General features: G+C 39.0%; 1 protein-coding gene across 4 annotated transcripts in view; it reads right to left on the reverse strand.

Annotated features, from left to right (window-relative positions):
- Positions 1-2,672: 2,672 nt before the first annotated feature.
- The window catches only part of PPHLN1 (periphilin 1), a 70,505-nt gene continuing 47,003 nt past the window's right edge, over positions 2,673-26,174 (reverse strand). For all 4 annotated transcript variants that reach the window (XM_056338893.1, XM_056338894.1, XM_056338892.1 and 1 more), the window contains exon 10: positions 2,673-3,269. In XM_056338893.1, coding sequence (XP_056194868.1) covers positions 3,060-3,269 — 210 coding nt within the window. In that variant the 3' untranslated portion in view covers positions 2,673-3,059. The remainder of the gene's footprint in view (positions 3,270-26,174) is intronic.

The following is a 26,174-nucleotide window of genomic DNA, read 5'->3' on the forward strand; positions in this document are numbered from 1 at the left end:
GTGGGGTTCCCTAGGGCTCAATTTTAGGGCTAGTGCTCTTTATGTTTTTATAAATGATTATAGACACAGGAGTCTTTTTAAGTAAGTAAGAGTACATTAAGTAAGTTTGCCAACGATACTAAACTAGGAGGAGCTGTGGACACCCTCGAGGGTAGAGAGACCTTACAGAGACATCTGGATAGACTATAGAGAGCTGGGCAATCACCAGCCGTATGAAACACAACAGCAAGTGCCACATTCTCCACCGGGGTGGAGTAATCCTGGTTATATGTACAAACTGGGGGACGAGAGGCTGGAAAGCAGCCCCGTGGAAAGAGATCTGGGGGTAGCTGAATGAGAGTCAGCAGTGTGCCCTGGCAGCCAGAAGGGCCGTGTCCTGCAGTGCATCAAGCACAGCACAGCTGGCTGGTTGAGGAGGTGACTGTCCTCCACATTGCAACGGTGCGGCCCCACCTTGAGTGCTGTGCAACCTCAGTATGGGAAGGACATCAAACTATTAGAGTGCGCCCAGAGGAGGGTGACCAAGACGGTGAAAGGCCTTGAAGGCAAGACTTACGAGTGGCTGAGGTCACCTGGCTTGTTCAGCTTGGAGAAGAGAAGGCTGAGGGCTGGCCCCATCGCAATCTACAGCTGCCTCCAGGAGGGCAGTGGAGGGGGAGGTGCTGATCTCCTCTCTCTGGTGAACAGCAGTGGAACAGAGCTGCATCAGGGGAAGTTCAGACTGGATGTTAGGAGAAGGTTCTTCACTCAGAGGGTGGTCTATCACTGGAACAAGTTACCCAGAGAAGTGGTCACGGCACCAAACCTGTCAAGAGTTCAAGGAGCATCTGGACGATGCTCTTTGTTATATGGTTCAGTTTTAGGTAGTCCTGCGAGAAGCAGGGAGCTGGACTCAGTGATTCTATGGGCCCCTTCCAATTCAAGATAGTCTATGATTCTGTGATTATAAGCTTAGGCCTTACTTTACAGAAAAACAACTGAAGATTCAGGTACATTTATCATAGTAAATTTAATCAGGCTTCTAACAAGGAGACTCCTAACAAACTGTACAATAATAATGGACATTTTTAATCAAAAATATATTAAATATGATTTCAGTATTTTTTTCACTAACATTTCTAACCCAAAGCAGAAACTCTGGTGTAATACCCTGAAGGCTCTCAGTCCTGTAGACAAGTAGGAAAGCACTGTAGTTACTCTTCTGCCTTGGAGAAGACTTTGCCTCTGCTTTCATGACTATCTTGGTAACCCAGGTTGTTGCCAGAAGAGGCAGGTCAAGTCTAGCTACTGTGCAACAGGTTGCCCCTCTTCCACTGTCTCCCTCCCCAAATTAGCATCCTGTAGGATCCGTGAGCTGATTCCCACTCACTGTGCAGCCCACACAATCCCAGGTGCCAACAGGGTAACTTGCAGGTCATCTTCTTTGAGCAATGTAAACTCTCAGAAACCAACAAAAGCAAACTGCAAAACCACACCCTACTGTCATTAAAACTAATTGGGCATCTCAGGAATGTGACGTGATATTTATTTAATATACCATATCAAGATTTGCATGTGTAAGATGCTGTGATACATACAGTACCTTGTACATGCAAAATCACTGCTCTTTCATTTACTTTTCTGTACAACATTCTGATGAAGTCTGAGAAATTATCTTGGTAAGTGGGCTGAATTAAATGACTTTTTCATTTAAAAATACCGTGCGCTTTGGAAATGGTGAACTTTGGTCATTAGTCCTTTTACAGAGTTTCACATCTTTCTAAATGCAAACGTATACAAAACAATCGTGCTTATACTTACCTCTTCATGGTTATGACTCAAATTAGCCCTTCTCTAAAACATTTATAAAAGCCAGTACCTTATTCAATATAAAGCTGTACACAATCTAACAGTCAGGATACTGCCAGTGAGTCCTAAACATTTTTCATCTCTGGAAAGTAATCAGGTAGCAGTGGCAGCCTCTTGACTCTCCTTAACCACTGCTCCCCAGCTACAAGTCACTCTATCAGGTCATAAGTGGCATACATTACTTAGAACCACCTAGATTTGAAATGGTGATGAGTTTTGGGCATTAGGGCTCAACTTCATGTTACACCTAATCCAAAGCACCTTGGAGTTACCAAAGAGACTGTCTGCTCGCTTTCCTTGCCCCATCTTGCCACCCCAAGTTCCTGCTCCTTCTTGATGTTGGAAGTAAAGATCACACACAACCTCCTAGTAGTTAAAACCAATGGATAAAAAATGGTGAGAAGGCGTAAGGGGAGAGAGGGAGAGAGTAGAACAGACCTTTCCCTGCTCAGTGGCTGCCTGCAGTTACACTCTGTAAGCTGTAGTCAAAAACAAGAAAGGAAACATTTAGTAGCAAATAGTAATAAAACACAGAATTCATCCTACATAATACTGCCTACTAGTAATGACTCATGATATGGAAAACACCAAAATTTTAAAGGCATTTGCAGAACCTGCAACTATAAAAAAAATATAGCATTTCTTCTATCAAGTAGTTAAGAGTTGCATTGGTAGTCAGAGACTACAGATAACCACTGCCGTAATTTTACAGAATGATCCTGAACTTTAAACTACAATAAATAATTTAAACCATAGTTGTGACCGATTTTGCAAGTCCTCCCTTCCTACAGTATATATGAAAACAAGACATATTTCTGCGTAAGTTGAGGAATGAAGAGCTGCTTCTTGTTATTTTAATAAAAAATACAGTGTTTGAAGTTACACTTATAAACATCAAAACAGAAGTGTACATACATTGGACTGAACATTTTTTCCTAGGTAACTGTGTAAAGGTTTCAAAAATAGTTTGTCACTTTACAGCATTTTTGAAAAGAACATCCTTTCAAAGGAATATATGTCAACAAGTACAGGTAGGAAGAATACAATTGCGGAGACCACAGTGAACAAGAAGACACAGCCACCTGAGCTACTACGGAGTAGTGCAGGCCTTGGGTTTAAATCTCCAACAAGATCTCCTCTTTCCCTGCAAAAAGCAGACTTATGTATCATGGCATACACAATGCAGAGGATCTAAAAGCGTATTTTTGTCCTTAGTATGAGCCCTCTTTGAAGGATTCTGACAGATCTTGTTTGGCAGCATCGTACTGAGCAATGAAAAGTTTGAGTTCTTCAATGCATCGCTCACCTATTTCATGCAAATTCTGCCTCAGGGCAAACTGAATGGACTTCTCTAATGATGGATCTTTATCAATTAGCATCTTCACTACCTTGCCAAAGGTTTCACAGTCTTGTCTGTAGACCTAGAAACAACAGATTTTAGAAAATGGTTAAATGCAAGACTCTACATTAGCATGCCAACAGCCCACATAGAGTTAGGTGCTACTGTAGATCCAAACCAAAGAATACTGGATTTTATGCAAGTTTCAGCTGTAAGACATATTTGCTTTTTCCTCTCTTCTGACCTGCACTAATATAAGCAACTCTAATTGGAAGAAATACCTTAAAAAGAGAGATTAGGTTCCTAATGCAGCAATATTTAATAAATCATGGCAAACTGCAAAGGCTAACCAGATTTTCATCGCAAATATACGTAAAACTAATTTAACTGTGGCATGTCTAGCTACCTCAGTCTTTATACAAAGCACCAGTAACTTAGTTTGTAATCTTTCCTAATACTTTAAATACAAGTTGTATTTAAAAAATTCCACCAAATTATGTATATATGTTTGTTTGTCGGATTATCTGTTTCCTGTAGAAGTCCTTGACAAATATGACTTCAATTAATTTGACTGCATTGGTGATTCAACCACTAAGAAGAAGAGAAATTCTGGCAATTCTTTACATGAACCTGTCTGATCTTGTACTGCAGGGAATGCAGAGTTTGCAAGTCAGTTATGTACCACAGTTGAGAAGTAACTTCTCATTATCACTGCAACTGTTTTTCAAACAAACATCTGACTACGTACGCTCTTAGGTGGTTTTCAAAGCCAATCAGTGGCCTTTCAAAAAAAAAAAAATAATCTTTTTTTTTTTTCCCCAGATTCCAGCTAAGGTTATTAATCTAAACATCCACCAAAAAAGGAACTTGTCAAAGTCTTCCAACTGCCAGATGCAGTTCATTTTCACACCTCCTTGGCCAATTTCTGTTTAGAAAATACACTGGCTTTTTCAATGAAGATAAGTAAGTTCTACATCTCTGTATTTTTCAGAAGGAAAAAAAGCTAAGATGTTGATATTCCTCGAAGCATGACTACCTTTTAGTATTGCGTGCCCATGTTAGAACTTGTTTTTTTATAAGTATGTGTGACCCTTTCCTCTGACATTTAGCTATATTGTGGACAGACATGATACAACTGTATATAATCAATTTCTCATTAGTAAAAAAGAAAAAAAACAAATAACCACACACACACCCCCAAACACTACTATACTGTTTGATTCATAAGGACCAGTCCAAGGGCAGCCCAAGCACATTCATGTCAGAGGAGCAGTAAAAAAAACAAAAAAGCAAACAAACAAAACAAACATTCTGCACACAAACTGAACTATTCCCAGAAACACAATGACTTCACATGATACCCTTAACAAAGGGTGTTCTCAAAGGCCTGATAGTATATTCTACACAAATAGTTTAAAACGAGACCTACTTTTCAAACGCTGGTTGGCAAATAAAAGAAAACCTTTTGGAAGAAACTTACTTTCAATTGAGATTACAAAGTCCAAGAGAAGAGTGCAGCCCAAACCACACTGCAGCTAAACATCTTCAGTGTGGGAACAGTGTGCACATGGTGTTTTTTCTGGGAGGGGGTTTGTTTCCTGCTTTGTATGTTTAGCTCTTTGGTAGTAAAATAGCAGCACAAACCCCAGACTCTCAGAGTTCATGTTCCACAGCAAGTAAAATACAGTACTCAGAGAGCTTCAAACAGAGTAAATTTGAGTTACTTTTTTTTCTCTTTGCAAGGAAAAAGTTCAGAAAGAATCACTGTCTCTAATTAGCCATACGACAGACAGATGGTATTGCACTTTGGATAATTTGTGCCTTTCAAGTACTTGCAAGCATGCTTGCTAGCACCTTCACACAACGATGTCTGAAAGGTTTTTTCTCCCCAGAGCCATTATGTTTTGGGGAGAATAGTTCAAAACTTTTTTTCTCCCCCTTTATTCCATGTCTACTTGTCTTATTTTATCACCTTTGAAGTGGTCAGACCAAGGACGCGTGAACCATCTTCCACAGGTAAATGAACCTGGTAACTGTCAGTCTTCAGCACATGCTGCGCACCACCGGCACCGGTGGAACTCTGACGCTCACAGAGAACAGACACAGCACCCCGGCTTCTGCGCGGGGAGGCACCCACCGCTACAACCACAGGAAATGCTCTACTTTTAATTGGTCTTCAAATTAATGGCAAATAGTGCTATCTGCTATTTCTCTCACACACCACAAAGAACTAATCCAGATGAAATTCTCTGACCCTTAGCGTATAAATTATTAGTTCCTTCTAAGCACATTTTTCTTCAGAACCTTCACAAAAGAAGACTTGGAGGAGAATCAAGAAAAGCCATCATTGTTGCTGCGCCTGGAGTCAGAAGTCACTTTGTGTCACAACAGTCTGGAAACTGAACACCTTCACACATAAGATGAACGTTTTCAATACTTGGTGACAAAAGACTTTTTAAAAAAATAGAATTGACCTACATTAGGGGAAGAGGGCGAAGGTGGAGCAGGAAGGCAGTTCTAACAACAGAAAACAAAGGAAACAGCTCCGGTCCTCTCACAATAATTGAGTAATTTTCCCTCAACAAGCTTTCTACCCCAGCTGCTAATTTGATCCTCCTGGTGCAATCTGCCTCCTCAATTATGTTGATAAACCTATTTGTATAGCTGCGACATAAATTGCATCACTGAGATGATCCCTTTTAAAATTATTTCCCCTCCAATGAATGTGATTCAGTGATGCAATTCTAAAACCAGACGCATCAGCACAACTGAGAGAACTGTGAGCCACAGTTGTGAAGTGGAAGTAACCTCATAAACCAGTTTATATCTGAAGCCAGTGCACGACTACCAACCCTCAGAGAGGTTACTATGCTTTGCAGAAGGGAGTAAAGATTATCAGTTGTAAGAGTACCATTCACTGAAGATACTGATCACAGCCTAATGGTAAAGTCAACTATTTGAAAAAATTATGAAAGCACTCAAACTTCTTGAAAAAGAGGATGGTGGCATGGCATATTAAAATCCACCTTCTCTACAGAAGAGAAGGAGGGTATTTCTGGAAAATAACCCAAGAATGTGATGTCTGAGGAAGAAAGAAAACAGCAGGAAAGACTCCAAACAAGCAAAAAAAAGCTTTCTGTTATAGAAGAATACTGAAAGAACTTGTAACCCAACAAGGTTTGAAACTAATCCTGTCTTTAAAATTCCAGCTGATACTGATTTTGAGCTCAGACCACAGAAAGCTCATCTGTAAACATCTGGAACTAAAACCTGAAAATGATTCCACATGTGGGGAAAGAAGAAATAACATTTTTATATTGAAAAACAAGAAAGGAAATGATACCAATGACATGATTATTCTGTCTGATATATAGGTCAGGTAATCCTGAAAACAGCTAAAGCCATAGGGTGATCATTTACCAAGGCCCTAGCATACTTTATTCTCTGACCTAAGCTACAGCACCAGCGTAACAGAAAGAACATGTAACACTCCAGTAAGCAGATGAAGGAGAAGCAGAAACAGCTGTTCTATTCCCAAATATATATTTTATACACACACACACACACACAAGGTAGGGGTGTGTGTATATATATATATACACAAGTACACGCACAGAGTCTTTATTTTCCTGTGAATGAGAAGTATATAAGCTGAATTCAAGTTCTCTTTGAAGAGTTTTCCAAAATCAGCACATCTGCCACCTGTGAGGTCAAAGGATCATAAATATGCCCACTTCCATATTATTCTCATGGCATTTTAACTCTTTTTATTCTTACATGATAATAGCGTAGAAGTTCTGGCTGAGATCAACCCTTCACTGTGCTAGTCTCTGTATGAGCACTTAGGCTTTATCTGGATGCAAATCTGAAGGTGTGACGCACCTACAACATGTTAGTGAACACTCCTCGTGTATTTGATAAAACGAAACCAAAATTTGCACTGAGAACTGTTTAAATATAGCTAAAAGACACTTACTTCCAGATCTAGCTAAAGCAATGGTGATGTTAGTCCCCCAGGTCAGAGGTGATCAAGCCCTTGAACTCACCAGGCAGAATAAAACTTCCGAGAACTCCCTCATCTACAGTCTGCGTAGTTTTCAGTTAACCCTAAGGCACCATCAACAGTGACTTAAATTACGATGTATGACACTGATGTGAAACAGGTGAAGGATACCACACATCTCTTCTTCCAGCTCAGCTCTGGGACATTTAACATCTGATGGAGAAGAAAGAGGGGCTGAAGCAAGCATGTGGGGACTGCTCATGCCTTAGACTGCTATATCCCTCCTGCAACAGTAACCTAAAACTTGTCTCTGTTTAAACCAAAGAAAGCATATTGAATGGATAAACTGATGGGTGCAAAACACCATCACCAAAACTTTGTGTGAAACCTGAACTATGGGCATGGATGAAATTATAGCTAGCTAGGGAATATCTTGATGACATGTCTACTCCTCACTGACGAATTCTGCATCATTTCCTTTCTCTGCCTAGCACAGCCCCATGTTCTTCTCAAAACCTGTTGCGGAGCTGCCCATGTATTTTGCACAACAGAGCTCTTGGACAATAAAAACTGTAATGAGAAAAACTAGAACTTAAGATGTCCTCCCCTGTGAGTGACTACAGTCTGAAGAAGAGTCAGAAACTTTTGTCATCTTGGTCTCAGAGTCTTGCATACCTGGCCAAAAAGCAGCTTCATTTCAACAGCAAAAAACCCCCGTAATATTCAAAAAAGATGAGGCCAGGAAAAATAGAGAAGTTAAAATGGGGATATTCGCCACCCTTATTTCAGTCCGTGTACCATTTCCCCACCTTAGCTCTATGGTCTGTGCAAAGAAAGGCTTTTTAAATTCTCGAGGTGATTTAGAAGAGCTAAAACTAATTCCTGCTCTAAGCAGCCTCTGAAGAAGAGGAAAACAAGACAGAAGTTCCCACATAACTGGAGCGACCCTCAGGAAGACTGGTCCCACCAGGCTACAAGTTAGCTTCTGTACCTCCCGTGCCCACAGCTGGTAGAAAGTACAACTGCGTAGCAAACGGGAGATGCAAATTTCTCCTGTCCACCCCAGAAGACTCAACTGAATCTTCAGTTTTCATTTCTGGAGGAATTGTTCTAATGAATGGGCTTTATTCTATATAAAGGTAGACAACATTAACTGTCTTCTCCAGCTATGGTTTTGAATGGATATGACTGTGGCACTTCTCCTGAATGCTCTTGGCTTTATGCACATGTAAAAGCCTCTTGGATAGGAATCATCCAGAGACCTGCACATGCAAGCCTGTGCAGCTTTATGCGAGAGATGGGCAAATTCACTTCAGTGCAGAAGGTGGTACTTCTGCTCACAAACACAAGCAGGACCACCAGGCATGAGGAGGACCACGTCCATTTAAGTGGATGTGACTATTTAGCAACGGAAAGCGATGCCCATGATTTAATCTGTAGTTTCCAATCCCTTCCTTGGTCTTTTTTATCACCACCTTTCCTGCATTTTTGAGTATTATCATTCCATACATTGAGAGATTCACCTAATGCTCTCTCACCTCCACCAGGACTCCTCCTCCATAGCAACAGGATGCAACTCTAGGCTCTCTGAGCAGCTCTGCACCATATGTATACAGCCCACCATCAGTGCTTATGAGTCAGTGCTCATCTTCAAGAGATGCCTGTTCTCAGCTCCTCATCCAGAAGGCCAAAGACCCTCAAGGCTCAGTTCACATGGGGGGAGGAGTTAGGGTTGTGGCTCAGAAACCACGTTCAACAGCCTGCAACCCTTAGATACTAACTCACCCTTGAGAAGACCCAACATGCCCAGCAATCACAATCTTGTATCTGTGATTCATGCAAGTATTCATTTAATATCCTTCAGAAGACAAAAACTTTTCAGCTATTAATGTCACGTTTCCCACAAGTATCAAATACCCCACGCAAGGAGGAAAGAAACAACATGCTCACTGGTAGTTTGACTTCTGACAAAAGCAGAGCTTGAACTTGCACAGCACAAGTACAGCACAAGTTTGAAAGCGGTACCACATCCCCTCCAGACACCGCACTGATGCAAGAGCAAACTGCCTGAAATCTCTCTTGCTTCAGTGATGCCCCAGGGCTCCTCTACACCTGACAGAGGTAAGAGCTTTTGTTCCTCTAGCTAAACCAGGACAGCTATAGGCCAGCATAGCCCTCTCGTGGTATAAGCCAGCTTCGTATTTCCCCTCCTCAGCAGACCTAAAATGAGTCTGACAAAGCACTCTTAACACAGCCACATCGATGCCAGGTTTTCCCAGCCTGGGTAGACAGACTATGTGGTATAATTTTTCTTGTACTCCTAACTAAGAGCAATACTAAAAGATTCTGTAATGTAGATGTAGCTCTAAGCTGACTGCATATGCAGTGAGATGCTGCATTATAATTGTGCATGTAAGCTGAAGTCACGTTGAATGACTTCAGTATTGCTGGTGTCACAGTATTTTCTTTGCCAAAGACAACTCTTTAAAGGAATTATTACCTCCCCCCAAATCACTTCTTTTTAATTTATTTACATACTATCTTGGCTTTTCTCAACCGTGCAAATTAGACTTTATGAACTTACCCAAAATTTACTCTCCTCAAGTACAATAAGCTAATCTTCTACTGAAAGAGTACAAAGAAAATTTCATTACTGCAGTGGCAATGTAATCGTACTGATATGCTTATGAGTACAATATATAAATTTATAGCTCCACAGTGCAAAGAATGCTCAGAACTGTCATTAAACCACTTGCAGACAATTCTCATGATCAAGCCATTTATAACTGGTTTTCAACAAAGATTAACTACTTCTCATGGTTACAAAAAGCCTAATTAATGTACAACAAAGTTAATACTTGGTTACAATACTGGTATACAATTTTTAATTGTAAAATATCAACAAGTCTACTCTATTTCTTTCTTAAAAACTACTAACAAATTTGCCTTGAAACCATGTATTCTGCACCCATTGATCAATGTGTTTATGGACCAATTAGATATCTATTTAAATGCAAATTTGGGGAAACAAGTTATTTAATCTACTATGTAGTAATGAACAATTCCATGTTAATTTGCTTCTTACTGAAGATATGCAAAATGTTAAAAGTTAATTGCACTTAAATGCAATTCTGCCTCCCTTTCCATGGAAAGTTTCAAGTGCCTGGTTTAACAGATTTAATTGGCTTTCAGAATGTAAGCCCACTATTTTTGGCATCTGAACACCTGACTGAAAGGTCTGCTGAAAGTCTCTTATGTGAAACTGATGCTGATATAGCCATCATTTTAAAAGAAGCCTGAATTCAGATTTGAACTCTGCTTTGCCCTCAAGGACCAGGACCAGCAATGTGGGGGGCAGCGCACCAGCACAGCATAGCAGGGACAGGCGCCGGGTGCCACAGCAGTTGGGGGAGGCCCCTGGGAGAGGCAACTGAAGCCACCCCGCTCTCAACTCCCCAGGGAGCCAGTTGCTGCTCCCTACATGGGACCGCAGTGTTTCTGTTCAGCTGGTCTACAGCATCTTGCTTCTAGGACACAGCATCTCCTGCCTGCATCTCCATTTATTCCTCTGATTAAACTAATTTGCAAGAGGAAGATGCATTCTAAAACAATGCCACTGCAAGGCTTCCCACTTCATTTTAAAGTAGAATATTGGTATGGAAAGAGATGAAAAATGCTCTGTAAAACTGGGGGGGGGGGGGGGGGGGCGGCAGAGGTGTCTATGTCTAAAGTAACAAACTCTCTGCTGAGTTTACACATACACTTTAACTGAAAACCCTGAAGAGTTGGCTTGGGTCCTGAGACACAACTTTGCTCTTTTCCATGCTGTGTAATACACTGAGAAGAAAACAGGCTGGCCAAATTCTTTACTTGCATTAAACTATTATCTCCCGTTTAAGCTCAAGACATCATCCAGATACCCCTTTGCTTCATATCATACCTCTGATGACACCTCTGCAATTACAGTGAAGTCATGGGGTTTGCACAGGGTGGAGCCCACTGCAGCTCAGGAGAAGCCTGTGCCTGGCTCAGGTGTGCAGTGACTGCAGGAGTGCCTGAACAAAGCCACGCTGCCTTGTCTTTGGCATGTCAGCCTATTCTCACTATGACTTCTGTTGTACAGGGCTCTGCCCCTCAGCAATAATACCTCAAAGCATCATCTCTGTAGAGAAGCAATCATCCATCCTCAACTCTTTTCTTCTTCCCTTCACCGTCCAAACAAAACAATTACATGTTATTGTGCATTCACTCACTGCTTATAAAGCAATCCAAAGATGCAACATGCAGCTTTTGTATGACACAGCTGAGCAGAGCTAAAAAATAATAAAAAGCAATTAAAAAGACAACTCCTCAAAAACTGTAGTGTTTACAGCTCCACTTACACAGCAAGGACAAATCTGTAGAGCAAGGCTACATAGTTCTGAACATAGCAAAAGCCAACCAAGTCAGCACTATTTAGAAAACCATTTGTATGAACTACTGAACTGTCTCAGTTCTCTTTTCAGTCAAAGTGAACAGGGAAAGCATCACATACAAAGTATTCAGCACAGTGCAAGATAAACCTTGAACTGCTATGACTTGTACTGCCTGACAAATTAATACCTGTAAAGTTCAGCAACAGAGTTTTCATTTATGGAAACTTACATTTTCCAAGTAGTTCCCCATTGCTTAAAAATTACTAAAACCAAGTTTTCAGTAAGAAGGGAGAAATTCACTTTAAATATATTGCTAGAAAATCCATATATTTAATATTTTTTAATACTACAGTAGAGGACTTTAAGCAAATGTTTAAATGAACAGGAATTGATACGCAGCAAAAACATACATGACGATACACTTCATTTAATATTACATTTTGGCAAGAGCAAGTGCATTACCACTTCTTCAAGAAATGTCTTGCTCAGTCAGGCAGAAGTAGCTCCCATGTGGGAGAGCAAGAACTATTATGTTACATGGTTTTACTGGAGATAATTCTTTAGTAAAGCAATCAGACCACATAATAACAGCATTCTAACACCAACTACAGGCCCTTGGAGACCAGTTTGTGTGTGGCCTAAATTTCATAGGTTTCTTTACAACAGATGTGTTGGATGAGGGTAGTGTTACTTCATATATTAACTTGTGGGTTCCTTAGGTAAAACAGCAGTATTAGTTTAAGTTTACCTCTTGCATATTATTCTTATAGAAAGCATGTGCCTTCTGCAAGCAGATGATAAATCTGAATTCAAATAATGCATAGCAATTCCAATGTATCGGTTTCTAAACCTCACTAGAAGTACTGATAATCTTTTACAGATACATCAATGACATCTTTTCAGCTCATGTATACGAATACCCTGCTGTATGTTTAAGTATGCCCAACTACAAACAACTGTGCAGCTAAGTCCAAAAATTGTCTGAAAGATCAACAATTTATATATCTATTAATTTCTCTTTGTTCTATAGTGATCTTCAAGTCTAGAAGTTGCATTTTCACAGGACCATAAATGAAAAAAAAAAAAAAAAAAGTCCTAAAAACTCTCCTCTCTGACGAATGTTAAAAATATCCCATTACTTGAAATGCACCAGTTTCAGATTAAACAGGAAATAATCAGCTTTATGCCAAAGGAAGGACCTCGCCCTGCAACTTTTTATTTATGAAATACTGAATTGATGGAAAGCTATTTCCTACAATCTGCTCTATGGTAAACTTATTGCTCCATCCAAAACAGGAAGGGTGAAGTTTATCTACAAAAGACGCTGTCTATGTTAATTCTCTTGTTAAAAATGCTTTAATAGCTTTCGGTTATGTCCACTGACCATAAAGGAAAGTGATATTCATTTAAGCTTCATCAGAATGGGCTGTATATTAATGGCAACAATTGCACGACAAACCAAATCTTCCTTGTCACATTTTTGTATGGGAAGTACAGTAGTTAAAAATCAACACATGCGGACTGTGTTGCAGTCAAGATCAGCCATGACGCGTTTGTTCTTACCAAAAAGCGACTTGCGGCAGTTTAGTTTTCCCTCAAGAAAAGTCTTCACACATTCCATTTCAAAAAATATTCTCTTCTACAGATATTCTCAGATTCAACGTTCTGCATTAAGAGGGCTCACTTTTGTTAATGGGCAAGACAGAATTTTATCCTGAGGTATGGATCACCTGTATTATCATCAACGGCACAATGTAAACAAACAGCAAGACAAGAAAACAAAAAAAATAAATCTTGCCTTTTCCAATTAAGAGCAACTCCCAGTAGATCAGCTGCACAATTAACTGGCAGCAGCGTTGTTGTTATAAACTCAAAGCCAGTGGATCAATTAATTTAAGAACCAGCCCTTAAATGAGAAGACTTTCTCATCATCTCTGTCTAAAGAGCAACTTCATTATTTTTAAATTCTTTAATGCTTAGGATATGCATGCCAAAGGCTAGGTTTTTTAATCACATGTGAAACATAAAGAAAATACAGTAGTTTACTTATTTTGTGTAGCATGTAATGGACAACTTTTCAGAAAGGAAAAGCAACAGCTGCAAGAAGAAAAACAATTACTTCAATTACCAACATTTTATTACTTCGTTTATGTTAAACCTTAAGGTTTCTGAAAGTTTAGAATTACTTCACACATCATATTAGCCTCACAAATCAGTTTTATTAGTGCCTCAATAATGGGTCAAATTTTTTTTCATGTCCAAGTCATGGTCTTGTCTTTACCCTCTACATAGTCGCTCTCATCATTCACTTTAAGAGCTCATTTCAAACAGAAAATCGAATAAAGGAAAATGTAAATTAAGGCCATGTTTTTGAAGACTTCTGTAAGCTTTCCTTAGCTTGCAGATGGGTATCTTTTTCAATATGCAGCTGTGACTGCTCAAAAGAGGATTTCTCCTTCCCAGCTGTCACCATCCCCATGCCAGAAACCATCACCCCACTTGGATGTGTGAGCCAGGAATACGCAGGACTACTAAAATTAATTTTTAGGCAAAATCAGCCTGATTAGGTCACATGCTAACACACCAGTTGGGCTGCGGGGAGGAATCACCTATTCTGAGTGAGAAGCTGACAAGCAGCTGTGGATGACATCTACAGAGGACATTTATCTGTAGCCTTATTAGTGTGTCCAGTCTCTTTGAACTCATCTAGGACCAAGAGAACCCCTCCTAACCCAGGCAGACAAAGCACACAGGATTCTGTGTTTAAACATTTGCATACCTTATCATTTATCTTCAGGCAAATACAAAATATAAAGAAATAGAACATAAAGCTAGCACAATGGCTGGGGTGGACAGGTCAGAAGAGCTGCATGATGAAGCCTCAATTTTTATTGCAAATATACTTATTCCTTTTGTATTTTTAGCATTCAACACCCAAACAATCTATCCTTCTGAATCTGTTCCCACAATTCCAGATATTTCCACCTCAATTTGGAAGCAGAAATCTGATCCAAAAATTGGAAAAATAGAAAGCATATCTCCCCCCAAAAAGAAAGCCACAAGGAGTAGAGATTGTCTTTTATAGTTAGTAAATCATATGTCTTAGGGCAGTGATTTACCAATTGTGGTTCCAAGGGAATGCAGTAGGAGTTCTGCATGTACTCAGTGGATACACTGAGACTGAATCCCACAGTACTTACTTGGAAGTAATTGTTTGATAAGTTTGGGTTACAGCTCGTAAGTAATATCAAAGAATAACAGTGATTAGGTTGTTCAAAAAAGCTTGGGAATCACTGCTTTTTTCCCTTGTGAACTATTTTTCCATGTGAAAAACAAGCCTGTTTTGTATTTTGAAAGATTTCTGAGACTAAAACATTGGCCTTCTGATTCCTCATTACAAGCCTTTATTAATGAGACAGTTAAGCAATGCTGCAGCATTTCAGCACAAGAACCGTTACCTATCAAACCCATTAAAGGAATGCCTGCCCTGTTCAATCCAGTGTCACTGAACATTTTCCAGAAGTTGTCTGATGGGGTGAACTGACAGAGGACAGATTTGGAATGAACTTGGCAAGATATCTGAACACACTCGTGACTTTTTGAAGTGTTCGTCTGTCTTCAGATTCTGGCATCTGCTGAAAGGCTTTGATTCAAGTCTGGCTTCAGTCAGTCCTTATAAAAAGTATTATGACCAATAGAAGAAAACTGGGATCATCAAATACAGTTCTGTGTTGGGGTTTTTTGAGTGCTTTAGCTCTGTATTCTTCAGATAGCTTAAAAGCAGCTTTCTGTGATTCCTGACATCTATAAATTGTGACAACAGCATGATGCAACAAATTCCTTTAAGTCCAAAAAATGAGAGCTATTTCTAGTACTCAAGAGACAAGACTTAGAATCATAGAATCATTCAGGTTGGAAAAGACCTTTAAGAGCACTGGGTCCAACTTCATACTGCCAAGTTCACCACTAAACCATGTCCCTAACACCACATCTACACAGCTTTGAAATATCTCCAGGGACGGTGACTCAAATCACTTCCCTGGCAGCCTGTGCCAATGCTTGACAACCCTTTAGGTGAAGACATTTTTCCTAATATCCAACCTAAACCCTTCCCAATGGCACAACTCAAAACCATTTCCTCTTGTCCTATCACCTGTTCCTTGGGAGAAGAGACCGACCCCCACCTCACTGCAGCCTCCTGTCAGGCAGTTGTAGAGAGCGATAATGCCTCCCCTGAGCCTCCTTTTCTCCAGCCTAAACAACCCCAGTTCCCTCAGCTGCTCCTCATGAGACTTGTGCTCCAGACCCTTCACCAGCTTCGCTGCCCGTCTCTGGACATGCTCCAGCACCTCAGTGTCTTTCTTGTAGTGAGGGGCCCAAAACTGAAACCAGTATTGGAGGTGCGGCCTCACCAGTGCTGAGTACAGGGGGACCATCACTTCTCCTGTCCTGCTGGCCACACTGTTTCTCATAGAAGGACACTAGAGGTCTAGACTCAGTCCTCTTGGATTTACTTCATGAAATATATTATTGACTCTAACTGTAAGACAGGAAGGCTGATTATACCACTATCTCTTTGCAAGTAACAACAGTAAGGCATCATTTAAATGAACAAGCCAATGAAAAAAAACCCTAGCTAGAACAAATTAGCGGCTGCCCAGCAACTCAAGTTTCCCGCAGGTTAAAGATTTGTTGAGTATCACCAGCAGCATTATGAATTGTGGTCACTTCAGAGACGTTGCTGTGTTCTGCCTCTGGCCAACAGTTCAATGCATAGAACTTCACTCTGCCAAATCACACAGACAACTAAAGGGATGGGGGAGCTGACCCTTCAAATAAACACTTCATAGATTTCAAATTACCACCAACACCTTGATGATTTGAAGATATCCTCAAATAATTAGGAAATCCATTAATATCTGCAAACACAGTCACATTGCCATATTAACCTTATCTATAGAGATAAATAGGTTATTGTTTGAATAGTCTAAAATAATTCACTTTCGGGCAGAAACCAAAACAAGTAATTTTAAGTCAAACAGCTAAAAACACCCAAAAGAGTAAGCTAATAAGAAGGTAATACAAAAGAAGATCTAAACCAGATAACGAAACTGGAAACCACAGAACTATATATGAAAGTATTTATTGAATAAAATGTACTGTTACAATATAAACAAACGTTTTTATGCTGTATCTCTCAGCAGAATAATAGCTGTTGCTGATAAAGTCTACTGATGTTGGATTGATACAGTGTGTTTTGGATAAGAACAGCATGAAAAGAGAGCAGTGAAGTCTCTTTTGATAAGCAGAACTAAACAGTTTACTGCCCAAGATAAAAATAGGTTGCTAAAGGTCAAACACTTTAATGCAATAGCCAAAAGAAACAGTACCATGCCGTTTACCTTTTAACCTTACTTCATACAAGATTACCATGTGCACTCAAAGATACAGAATAGACAGGGGTTACTCGTACAAACATATCCTGAAAAAATAAGGCATTCCTCCCTTCATGCAGCCTTCCAGAACTTTTTTTTAACAAAACAGTTCATGGTAATAAAGATCTGGCTGAACTACACTGTCTGGAAACAGAATTAAATGAGGAAAAAAGATTTAATTATTTAGAATACAGCAAGCCAAATTAAATAAAAAATATTAACTATTTCACATCAATTGAATTATCTGAGCACCTCTGTATTACCTTGTGACAGAAATGCACTTACACTTCATGCATTTCTATCAGATATGAAAACATAAACAAAAGGTATGTTTCACAACTAAATGGAAACATTGTTTAAAGAACAGAAACAAATACTGCCCACCGTATACACATGCACACATGTTATTTCAGAGCTTTAATATAATTTATAATACAGCAGCTTTAGGGAATACAGTAAAAAGCTACTTGTTACACACACATGCTGAGCAATTCATATTGAAATGAATTGCAAGCGTACCAATGAAAGCTTGTATCCCTATGTGCATAAAGCCTCACCTGACACTAGACACAGAGTATTCATACTCAGTTAATATGTTAAATGACCTTGCCTCTCTTAAAATCTTAGTTGATCCACAATGGACAAAACCAAGCTCAGCACTTTATCCCTAATAGACCTCCGCATATCTTAACTCTTCAGCAATATGAACGCATATTTTTCAAGAATATTTAGTCTTACTGTTCAGAAACACTTAGACAAACAGCAACCGACTGAAGAGAAACTTAAAGAAATAAGACACAAGCCATATTACCACAAAGGCACTAGACTTTCATAAATACCCAGTAGAATTTTTAACAAAAGGGTCATAAGTGATAGAATCCTGCTTTTCCTAAAGTAGAAAAGGAACATTTTTACAATAAAGGTAATAATTCAAAGAAGTGAACAAACTGGTCTATATGCAGAGTAAATAAAGAGGACTGCGCTGCAAAGCACAGGTTACATTCTTCAAAGACCCGAATGTATAGCACAGGTCTAAGACCAGCAAGGAGTTACCTTACATTGCCACTGCACTGTCAGAAATACATACATGTAAAAATTATGTTTCCCCCATCAATAACAAATGTATTTGGATCAATATAAATGAACAAGGAGGGAGTAATCTTTACAGTAGACGAGATACTTCTCTTTGGAATCGCAGCTCTGACTGCTTACCGCGACATAACACCTACACAAATTAAAAGGCTCCAGAGCCAACTCATTATAATGATACATGCTCTTCTTGGTAGCAAAAAGCCCATCCTGCTTAAAATAGAAAAGAACACTCCTAAAACAGAGTTTTTGTAATTATCTGGGTCATGAGAGACCATATAAATACTTTAAACTCAAGATTTTTTTTTGACCACCCCCACTCCCCAAATACTGGCTGACAAATGATGTAGAAAATTCACACACCAAGAATGCATACTGTATTTTAATTAATTTTTTAAAAGTGTGTCTTACCAGATCACATATAAATTCACAATCTTAGATTACTCACATCTGGATTAGGTATGTTAATGACTCAATACTACAACCATTTTACTGTATATTTACTTGTGTACATATGATAATTGTCACATTTTGGAATGCAGATGTAATTCCTGATCCAAAAGGAGATTGCAAAAATAACAAGACCAGTAATTTTGTTGTATGTAATATGAAACACTTCACTCTGTTATTAAAAGCACCAACCACTTATACATAGGCTTAAGAAACCAATAGCCTAAACCAAACCAAACGTGAGTCAGAGAGCTTTCCAGAGCTCAGTTAAACATTTAAGTATCCTGTCGCTAGAAAATCAAAGGAAAAAAAAAAGCACTAACTAACCTCAACAAAACAGGAAACAGAATCTTAAGAGTTTATCTTTGTTTCTGATTTTAGCAAAAACATAGTTGCAAGAGAACATCCTTAAATACCAATGTAAGAAAAAGGAAAATTGTACAGTGAGCTGTAGTTATGCCTGAGTAAATCTGAGAAAAACTATGAGAAATATTTAAAAATTAATGAGGGTAATTTTGAGTTATGGCTACACTTACATTTGGGTAATCAGATTAATAATTTCATGTAAAAGTCACCTTTATATTAGTAAATTATTCACATTGCTTTTATTTGTAGTTGAGAAATACAGTAAACTGAACCAAAAGGACAACAGAACAATCAGCAGTAACTGACACGTTTATCAAATTCTTCAGTAAGCAACTTCAGGTACTGGACGAAGGAACGCTGCATTTCCTGCCTTACGATTGTAGCTTCCTGCAGATGCCCTAAGGGCATCCAGAGGGGAAGACACCAAGCTGGAAGCACCTGACTGCTCCCCACTTGTTTCTGGCACCAGAAATAGCAATGAGTTTTCTCGCATGATGTAGCGTCTCCACCCTCCAGCCAGGGAGAAACTCCACTGCATTTGCCCATGGGCTTTAGAGCTTCTGTGGAATTAATTTCCCATCTCCACCCATGTTCCTCTTGTTCCCCATCTCATTCTTTTCCCCACCCTCTTGGCTGCAGTTTCTGATCTTGGCACAAATATTTTTTTCTTTTTTTCTTTGTTTTTTTTTTTTTTTAACTCCCCAACTGCAAGTCCAGTCCCACCCTCATTCATTCCTTCCCATACTCCCAATTACCAACCCTAACTCTCCTGTCACCACAAATCCTTTAATCTCTTCCAGATTTCCTCCACCCTCCAAATCTGAGGTCACCTCATCCCTCAGCTAGATACAGTTCCACTCCACCTCTTCCTCAGAAACTCCTGTATCCTCTTGACCTTGCCTTCTGGATGCTTTCCTGCATCCAGTCCTCCTCCTATCCTCCCTTTGGCATGGTCCACCTCTCTACATAGAGCAGGAACTTTGACAGGAAGATTCCTAACTTGGCATTCATATGCCTTCCTACACTGGTTTCTCTCCTTTCAACTGTGTGAAAGAACTTCAACTTTTGTTGGGGGTGGAGGGGTGCACCAGTCACTGCCAAGAGCTGGTGAAGGTACAGGCTCCATCCCCTTGCTGGGAGAGCTACGGGCGAGTCATCTAATTACAGGTTTCAAGGAGGCTGCATCCAGCTCACACATCTCCCCAAATGAACAGAGACATTTAGATCTTAAACCGTAAGGCTTTGTTGTAACTTTCCTGTTCAGTGGCAGGTAACAGACACATTCAAAAGGGCATTCAGCTTTACTTCACAGCGAGCTGTGCCTTGGTGTGGGAACATTTCTCTGTAATTGCACACTTCCAGTTCTTCATCATATTTGCTGACAGGCAATAAATACCTAAAACATTCAGAAATCTTTTGATCTTTCTTTTCCTAAAGTGCAAATTATTTAATGAGCTGTAGAGGCTAGAGTTTGAACTAAAAGGCACCATTTAGTTTACATAACCAAGCTATCTTACTACCAAAAATACTGGCTATTGGGACTGCTCTTTCCTTTCAAGATCTACTCAATAACTTCAGGGGCTGGAGCAGCTGGGTACCACCTTGATTCACAACTAGATCAAAGTTCAGCTCCAACATGACAGCTGGAAGAAGCTGTTATGAGGGTATTTAGTGATGCACTAGTTCTCCCAAATGAGTAAAATCTCTAAAATACGTAGAACCAAGGCTATTGAAGTTAGAAGATGGTGAGTGTCCTAAAGGAAGAAGAGAGTTCTGGTCATGGCAGCTTTAGATAGAAACCGAACAGAAATATTTTTGCAAGTTTTATCTTCCCTATGACAAAAAATAAAGTTACTATGCAAATGCCGCTATAGACTATAGTTTTCTATAGATTTCTGCCTGATGATTTAAATAACTTGGAATGTCTAATGCAATGTTTTCATGATACTGAATGTTCAGAGACAGTAGTGGCTTGACACACAGCAAAGCATCAATATTCACTCGTGGCAACAGGTACATTTAAGGAACCACACTGTGAATAACAGAACTCGTTAAACAAATACCTAAAAAATTTTCTTTCTTTTTTCTGATCCGACTGATAGCCAGATCCCACAAAGACTGCTGTGCCAGCAGAGGAGACAGTACAGCACAGGTACATAATTTTTTAAACTACAGTTGCCACCAAACACTTTGTAATGTGCAGCTGAGGTCTGCAATAGTACAAGTTGGTTCGGTTTGTTTTTTTTAAAACAACTGCAGCCTTGCTTAAGGGAACTTTCTGATGTCTAATGAGATGCAATCATATTATATTATAGTCTTTCTCCACTGGAACTCATACAGTTTCTGCTACTGTCTGTTTTCATAAAGCTTGTAACAACTAACCATCTTACCTTATGCCTAAATTGAATTTAGTTGAAACCTGACAATGCAATCAAAAGATACACAGCACAGATACTCTGCGATTGCATAAGCTAGTTTCTTCAGGAAGCCAAGTTAAAGAAAAAAAAAAATGTAATAAAATGGGCACATTTCCAGTTGAAGATGATCACTGAAAAGCTTCTGTCAGCATACCTGAATCTATTTCTGATTTTGTGTTTAAAAATGCTTATACAGATATTTTTTTATTTAGGTAGCACAAGACTGAAGAAGTTAATACAGAAATTATCTACTGTACTAAGTGCTTGTGGGGTGTAATTATGGTCAAATAAGTACACACAGTACCGACGTAAGTACAACATTTCATGTTGTAATAAAACCAAGTATTTCAGCTATCTAGGGGGCAGGAGAAGGGGAAAGATTGCTAGCAAGCCTATTAAACCATAGAGAAACAGCATCAAACCCAACTATTAAAGGTTATTACTGTCATTCAGAGCAGTACTTGAAGTTCAATAGTTCAGAAAATTAATGTATAAACAGACCTTCTCAAGAAGCATGAGAAGTTCAAGAACCATGAATAACATGACCCACTTGATTTTGTCAGTATTCAACTTCTCTGATTTTATAAGTAAGGTTGACTCTATTATTAGCCTTTTAAAGTCAGAGTATTGAGATAAAACAGGCACACCATAATCGTCATTCCGCGGGGAATCTTGCCCCTTGCTTTTCTGCTGTATGTTGTGAAGTGGGCCATTGTGATATCCATACCAGTATATGTCCAGACAATCACTGAGGACTGAAACTTACAACATGAGTGCAAATAAGAGTTAAAAAAACCGAGGAAAGTGATCCTTGTGGGTCAGTGCTAAATGATAATGTTAGTCATTTGCACCCCAAGATAAAAATCTACTGTTTTTATAATCTTAACTTACAGAAGAAGCATATGCATAAGCAACATCCAACAGAAGTTTTTTTCCTATATCATTTAGGGAAGTAAGTTCCCAATTTGGATGACTTTTGGAACTATAAGAACATTATATTTTAAAGGTCAGAGCAAATGAATACTTTCTATGCCAAGATTTTAAGATACAAACCTATATAAATACTACACACACCCAAAATAATTTGAACAAAAACCATGTAACAGTTCTCTGTAAATTGCCACTTTTTCATCTTAATTTGCTTCCTTTTCAAATGTCACCCAATTAATGCTGTCAAATCACTAATGTTCACAGAAAAGAACAAACTATTAAAAAAAGTGTAGCCTACCCATCTTTAAAATATATTGAGTTTATCCTGCTCAGTAAAATAACTGCTAGAAGAAAGAAGACATCAAGCTAGGCACTGGGATACAGACTTAAGAACCAGGAGACAAATAAAACCTGTCACCAAAGTGGCCTTGGTCACAGACGATCCTATACTTGTATAATTGTATACACATACAACACCGATTCATGTGTAAAATGACAGATTAGAAACGGATTACAAATGGATTAGAGGATTAAACTGCATGCACCAGCAAAACTATCACCCACAAGTTTTTGTTATATTAAGATCAGCCCTACAGTCTGCAACAAAGACACACAAAACCCCATAAACCTGTAGATGCAAACTTCAGCAGATTTTCCCTACCTGCAGGCGTCTGTGTGATACTCTTCTGTTGCTGTCTACTCCGACCTCCTGAGGCCTGAAAGCTCTTGTCAGTGCAGGAGAAACGGTAACCAGCTTCCATGCCAAACATCAAGTCCTTCCTGTCGCCTACCTTCCTGCCACTACATTTCGTTTGTCACTTACCAGAGGCTTTTGCATGTTCACTCAGCTACACCTTCCCATCATCACATACAGTTTTATGAAACCTTTCCTTTGTGACATTGTCCTCTATTTGTCCTACATACATCCTTGTTGTAAGCACCACTGGAATTCCTGTTTCATCTCAAAGTCTTTCAGAAGATCAATGCTCAGACTGTATCAGGAATATTGATAAAGCTGAAGTGAAATCAGTGTTGGGCAGGGAACAGACGCTAGACAGTAGCTCTTTGAGCTAAAGCTACTTCTGAGACAATTTAAATTTCTGGATCTAATTGTTAGGTATATGGGACTGATCCTATTCTCATTCTGTTTTAATCTAGGACGCAGCAGTAATGCTGAAATATTCATCCAAAATTCTACAGATGCCTTGGTCAAGAGACAGTACGTTATAAGGAAGAAAAAATACTAAAAACTTAAAACTTTACACCTCAGTGCATTGAGCAAACTAAGAATTTTATCTTCCACCCTTAAAACATTTCAAAAATAAAACCAAACAACACTGCTACAACCACCTCTCAGGTCCACCAATGCCCTTTTGTTAAAGCAAGAAAAAGCTGGAGACAAAATTGGAGGAGAGGCTCTCTCTATCCTCTAAATGAAACCCAAGTTATTAAAACCACCAACAACAAAATACCACCACCACCAAAACACACAGACAAGCAATAACCCTCAGTCCCACAGAAACAACCACCTTTATCCAGGCTCAGTCTAGTCATCATTTCTGTTTGGTCCTTCAGCTTTCTCAGGAGGTTCACCAGTGTCAGTCCTGCTTATCCTTCCAAGCACCTCAACTTCTGACAGTTTTTTTCAGCAGGCAATTTCTCATAATTAGTTCCTAACTATATATCAAGGCCCAACAATTTTTAGAGTTTCTTCTCTTCCTAACACATTTTCCAATCTTGTTTACACTCATCATCTCTTGAAACTAATCTTTCTTCCTCCTAGTTTAGTCAGTACTATAGTTTTCAAGTCACCTTCATATTTTGTTAGTTCTTTTGGTTTCTCATGACAGAACAAGAGATTGTAAATCGAAACAATCACTGCTAATTGTTGATTGAAAAAACACTGTTTAATGGACAACTCCTTAGATTTTCACTTTCTCTGACCAAGAGGTAGATCTTTAGATTTGAACAGCTGGGCACTGAGTGAAACAGGTACAACCTTCTTTCACATTTTCTTTGGTTTCAACCAAATCCAGTAATTTTATCAAGTACCTAACTACCAGCCCTTTCTCATTTAAGTCTTCCAGAGATCTGCCATCAAATTATAGTACCTGTAAACAATCTCCTTTAAGACTGGAAGCTAACAGTCAGTCCTCTTTGAGATCTGGCAATCTGCAGTACTGCTTGATCACATAAATGAAGCATCACTACATCAAAAACTGTATCAATAACTGTATTTGTCAATGGGTTGAGTCCCCAGCGTTCACCAGCTTCAAAATAAGGTACTCGGCACCGGCCAAAAACTGTTTACATCAAAAAAACGCAAGGCAAAATAAACTGTCAAGGACAAAAATCTTCCATAGATAGGTAGTGATAGAAAGCTAAAGGTGATTCTATCTAATTCATTTAAGTCTCTGTAAGAAACACTCTACTGTTACTGGATACATGCATACATTCCTGGTGTTAAGTTCTCTTAAAATTATTGCCCTATGAGTGTTGCATATTAAATAACACTTTTTATCAGCTTTCCAATGAAAAAAGCTGCTGGCAAAAAGCTGAAATGTGGCGATACATTTCCTTATTAAACCATACCTTCAGGTGCTGAAGTAAAATGAGTGAGTTGCACTGATTTTGCACATGCAGCAGTTTGTAATTACAAACACTGCGGTGCATACCAAATAATTCATTAACGTCCATGGAAAGGAAAGAGAACATAGCTAAGCAAATGGAAAGTGAAGGACTGCAACTTCCAAAACATGGTGACCCAAGAACAAGAAAAGGAAAGTAGCTGAAGTTTTCACATCTTTTTATAACTATCTTGCTCTAAATCAATATATTTATAAGGGGAATCAATGATACTATGAAGATACTGAACAAAAGCTTTTCTGTTCTTCATCCCATAGTTTCATAAACATGAAAAAACAGATTTCTAACAAGCAGCTCAGATTTAGAAAACAGAAAGAACCCAGCACAAAAAAGGCAAGCGTGAACTATAAAGATGCAAATAACCCTAACAAATTAATTGACCTGATTTTGCAATGGTAAAAATTAAGGGGGTCTAGAATAAATATCGAAAGAGAGCAGAAAAACCAGCAAGTCAGAATTAATATGGAAGAAAAAGTGCCTAAGAATACGTAAAAAGCAATAAATTATTTGACATATATAAGGAGAGCGGTACTGGTACAAGAAAACTAATAAACCACAAAAGGATGGAACAAGATCATAGGCAGATGATATAATTAAGCAAAGGAATAGTCATCAATTTTTCTGAGAAGCTTAAGGCAAAAGCTGAGACAAATGTTTTCCTGATGAGAAAAAAATAAATTAACACACTTAATTACATCTTACATTTAAATAACATAAACATAAGCTCAGAGGAGGCATGATACCTACTACGCTATCACCAAATTAGACTGATGATGAGTCCATCATTAAGGCCTTGCTACTGTGTATTAAGTACACAAGGTTTGAAGTACAACAGAAAATCTAGGAGGGAACCAAAATCTACAGCTTCCACATCTTTTACTCTCATCTGGCCTGTTACTCTTGTCTGGTCTACTCCTGTCGGAAAAAAAGCATCTCTGACCTCATCCATAATCAGAAATAATCCTTTAATGTGTTTTCTAGCTACTGTTCCAGTTCCTTTAGCTTCACATAACTTACCTACCTCTTAACTCATATTTTAATTAGGGGATTTTTTCTAACCTAGATAATTTTGCCTGAAAGAAGCAACAGCATAAGCAGACCAACAAGCTCATCTAAGGAAATGGCAACCTGTTTCTCTGGCTCATCTGAAGTCAAAAGGAGTACATCCAAGGCCAGCTCTGATAGCCTCCTTCATTCCTTCCTGAATTCCCATTGGTCCAATTCATTAACTTACTT

The sequence above is a fragment of the Falco biarmicus genome, chromosome 5 (assembly GCF_023638135.1).
Source record: "Falco biarmicus isolate bFalBia1 chromosome 5, bFalBia1.pri, whole genome shotgun sequence".
Classification (NCBI taxonomy): Eukaryota; Metazoa; Chordata; class Aves; order Falconiformes; family Falconidae; genus Falco; species Falco biarmicus.